General features: G+C 42.5%; 1 protein-coding gene across 2 annotated transcripts in view; it reads left to right on the forward strand.

Annotated features, from left to right (window-relative positions):
* afmid (arylformamidase) overlaps positions 1-3936 on the forward strand; it is a 5974-nt gene that overhangs the window by 304 nt on the left and 1734 nt on the right. For both annotated transcript variants that reach the window (XR_004335819.1, XM_032540820.1), the window contains exons 2-9: positions 419-509; positions 1596-1700; positions 1813-1861; positions 1950-2035; positions 2143-2215; positions 2414-2511; positions 2598-2676; positions 3204-3339. Coding sequence is in view for 1 of the 2 variants with exons in the window: in XM_032540820.1 (XP_032396711.1) it covers positions 419-509; positions 1596-1700; positions 1813-1861; positions 1950-2035; positions 2143-2215; positions 2414-2511; positions 2598-2676; positions 3204-3339 (717 nt within the window). In the remaining variant the exon portion in view is untranslated. The remainder of the gene's footprint in view (positions 1-418; positions 510-1595; positions 1701-1812; positions 1862-1949; positions 2036-2142; positions 2216-2413; positions 2512-2597; positions 2677-3203; positions 3340-3936) is intronic.

The following is a 3936-nucleotide window of genomic DNA, read 5'->3' on the forward strand; positions in this document are numbered from 1 at the left end:
TATATACACACACACACACAATGTAGCACAACCATGGGCGTATTAAGTAAACTGCACAACTGCTTTAAATGTCACCATCATTATTTTCCGTCAGATCGTTTTTATGATCCCGACATTTCCAACCGGACTTGAAGTTTTCAAGTTTCATCAGGGGGGGTTGGGGCTGTAGCTTGTTACAGGAAACGGTCAGCTACACAGACACTACTAACTAATTGTGCTTATAATTAGGCGTTTTATGATGAAAACTTCCATAGTACCTATTTTAACAACCAATAAATACATTTGCATTATAAAAAGAGTGACGCCGCCCACACTAAAGCAGAAGAGGGCGCTGTTCGCCACGTTCACAGTCGCTCGTGGTGGTTGTTTTCTCGGCTTTCATGGCTGCCCAGCTGACAGCAGTCTCTCCGTGTGACAGGAGCTCGAGAAGCAGTATTCACCCAGCTGGTGGTCGCACAGGATGTCTGCAGACGACGTGATCAAGGCTCACGTGAAGGCTTTAAAGGAAGGTAGGTATGTTTTGAAGCTAATTCGTGACAATGCACAGAAATCCGGTTGAGGCAAGCAGCGTTAGAGGAACACAGGTGTTTCGCCAGTTTGTGTATCCCCGTGGAAATCTGTTTCCCTGTTGATTTCCCTGAAGATTTGTAGCCGGATGCAGAGTTTAAAAACATATGATTAGCTAGACAATTCAGCCCGACAAAATATATTTCACACGTTTTTTGTTTGTTTTTAACTAAACGTTGAGGCTAAAAAGAGAATACAAGTATTGGTGACTTGGCTAGCCCCCTTAAATTTCATCTCTCAGTCCCCCTAAACATTATAGTAATATAAAACAAATACGTTTTTGATTTTGATTTTTTAAAATCACTTTTTAGTGCTTCAAGTAAGAGTTTGTGAACTTGTCTGTGAGTGACAGAGGGCAAACAGTTACAGGTTCAAAGGGCTGGTAAATGGTTTAATATCCTTTTTTATTTATTTATTGTTTACACCTCTTTAGCATTTCACTTGATTCTGCAAGTCCATAAAGTGACGTTAATTTGTTCAATATTTTGCATTTATCTTCTGTTATTATCATAATAGTAATAAAGGGGGGGGGGTTAACACTTTTGCGAGGCACTGTATCCATGTCACATTCTCATTAGGGCCTGAACCCCCCCTAAAGGGCTGATCCTAGAATCTCCCCTGGTACTCTATACACAATGGCCACTTGATTGCCTTTCATTAGAGAACTGCCAGCAGGGAGATAGCAGGGAGATGACAGGAAGTTAGAGAAGAGATCTGGCATCTGGGATGTTGTTGTTCATTGTCAGTGCCTTAACCTCCTGCGCTCCTCTTGAGAAACTGTTAATGGATTAAAAAACTAAACAGGAATGTTTATTTTTTGTCTAAACTTGTGAATAAGAAACCAATATTCAATAACTAAAATCCAACATTGCTCAAAAATGATTTGCAACATTGTCCACAATACACCCAGACATAGTAAAAGGGTTAGCTTTGACGGTAGACAAATTGATATTGTCACGCTGTATATCCTCACATTGTTTACCCTTGAGGGTCCACTACTGTCATGCCTTGATACCGTGTGTGTCCAGGTACGGAGCGTGCCCGTGGCCTGGCTCAAACGTTGCTCAATGTGCCATATGGGGAGGGAGATGGAGAGAAACTGGATGTCTACATACCCAGCACCAACTCTTTGGGTACGACATGTGTGACTGCTATGACACCAACACCGCCCCATTGGCATGCTTCAAATATGCAGAAGCATTGGTAAGGCGCGGGGATTAACAGGCCTGATTCTCTCGGTTTCAGACGTCCCCCTTGTGATTTACCTACATGGAGGCTACTGGCAGTTTCTCAGGTACGGCGTTATGTTCTCTTCTGCATCACAGGGCAGATTTAGATTTCTTTGTCAGGTTTTTTCACGTTGATGCCTTGCGCTCATACAGCAAGGAGGAGTCAGGATTCATGGCTGTTCCGCTCGTTGATAAAGGCGTGGTGGTGGTTGCCGTCGGCTATGACATCGCCCCCAAAGGTAGAGTCTTTTCATTTCTGACAAGGATGTTTCTCTTCTTGATGAAAAATAAATTGTTTTTTGAAGATGAACTGTGAGTCTAAGCCCTCTGCCTGTGCCCCTTTCAGGCAACATGGACTTGATGGTGTCTCAAGTACGCAGGAGTGTTGTGTCTGTTGTTCAGCAGTATTCTCACATCAGGTACCCATGTGTGCTGACCCGTTATAACCCAGCTTAAAGTGAATTCATCTTGTTTCATTACTTTAAAATGCCATTTTTTTTAAACATTGCCTCTGACCATGCTCTTCTCTTATTCAAAAAGAGCTAAAATGTCACCATCATAAATCAACTGTGTCTCTGTTTTTATTTCTTATGAACTCCTACTAATCTCTCCATAAGTGGTCTGTACCTGTGTGGCCACTCTGCTGGGGCTCACCTGGCTGCAATGGTCCTCTCCACTGACTGGTCCGAGTACAGCATCACTCCTCAGATCAAAGGTAAAGGCCATCTGGGTGAAACAAGAAATGCTGTACAGCTGATATACTTTTTTTGCGTTTTAATTGTTTCTTTAATTGTCTCATAGGTGCTTTTCTTGTCAGTGGCATATATGACCTTCTGCCCATCTTGTCCACCTACGTCAACGAGCCTTTGAAGATGACCGAGTACGTTCTGCTGTGATCTGATTGTTACCCTCTTTTTTACAATAGCAGACATCCGTAACACATGTGTAGACATAGAACCCATGCAGCAACATTGATCTGTTCTGTGCGAAATTAATTTGCATTATCATGGGAAAAGCTAAGAAAAGGTATCAGGTTATTTTACCCATTTTTTTGACATTTGGTATTTCTTACAAAAACTGCTCTGACATGTATAATCTTTTCATGATACTACATTTTTAATTCACATGACAGCTTGACACATCTAACTGCTTAAATATCTTAAACATTTCTACATCTAAAAAGTATCCAGATAAGGTCAAGAAACCCTGCAGTAATGCATTTTTTTTTGTAATGTGTGTGCACGTAGAACTGTGATTAGGGCATTGTGTGTGAGAGTGTGATTGTCTCTTTGTGGAAGAGAAGTGTGCTTGTAAAGGTCCTTGTGTGTGTCAGCAATTGTCCTCTGCTGGCCTCTCGTGCCAGTCGGTATTTGACTCCTCTGTCCCCCGGGTGTCTCATGTTGGCAGGGAGGTGGCGGTGAGGAACAGTCCCAGCAAGCTGGTCCCTCAGCTCAAACTCTCCTTCTCCAGCTGCCACATCGTCGTGGCCGTCGCTGAGAACGACTCGCCGGAATTTCGCAGGCAGTCGGAAGAATACTACAAAGTCAGTTCTACTGACAGAGCATGAACGCTATTTGGGTTATTGTAGAAAATGAATTATTTATTAAATGTGCCCCCCTGTGGAGTTTTCTTGTAAACATTCTGCCGCATTACTTTACAGTTTCTTTGTGTGTTACTGCCGGAAACTGTCAACCAGCGCGATAGTGTGAAACAAGTGGCAGGAATGTGAATCGTGAGCTTACAACAAAATGGGAACCCTCCTAAAAGAATTGTGCTGTACCACAGCTAGTGGTCAAAAACTCCTTTTGAGTACCTTTTTTAAAGATCTCATTGACATTCCACTTCCGGGATTGCTCCTTTGCCGACTGAAATTCTGCCGGATTTCACTCATTCAGGCCAGATATCCGTTGTCTTGGGCTTCCTTTTGTGTTGGCATTTTAAACTATGTTCGATTAATGAGGACCAGGGTTCACTGCTCTTCAGACAGCTAGCTAGACTTTTGTTTAACCTGTGTTGTCTGTTGACAGTTTTCTAAAACAACTTTTGAACGTACACACGTTCCACCAAAACAAGTTCCCTCCCGAGGCTATTTTTTTCTTTGGAGCCCAAGGTGATTGTGACTGGTTTAAAGAAATGCAAA

This window comes from Etheostoma spectabile, chromosome 2 (genome assembly GCF_008692095.1).
Source record: "Etheostoma spectabile isolate EspeVRDwgs_2016 chromosome 2, UIUC_Espe_1.0, whole genome shotgun sequence".
NCBI classification, from domain to species: Eukaryota; Metazoa; Chordata; class Actinopteri; order Perciformes; family Percidae; genus Etheostoma; species Etheostoma spectabile.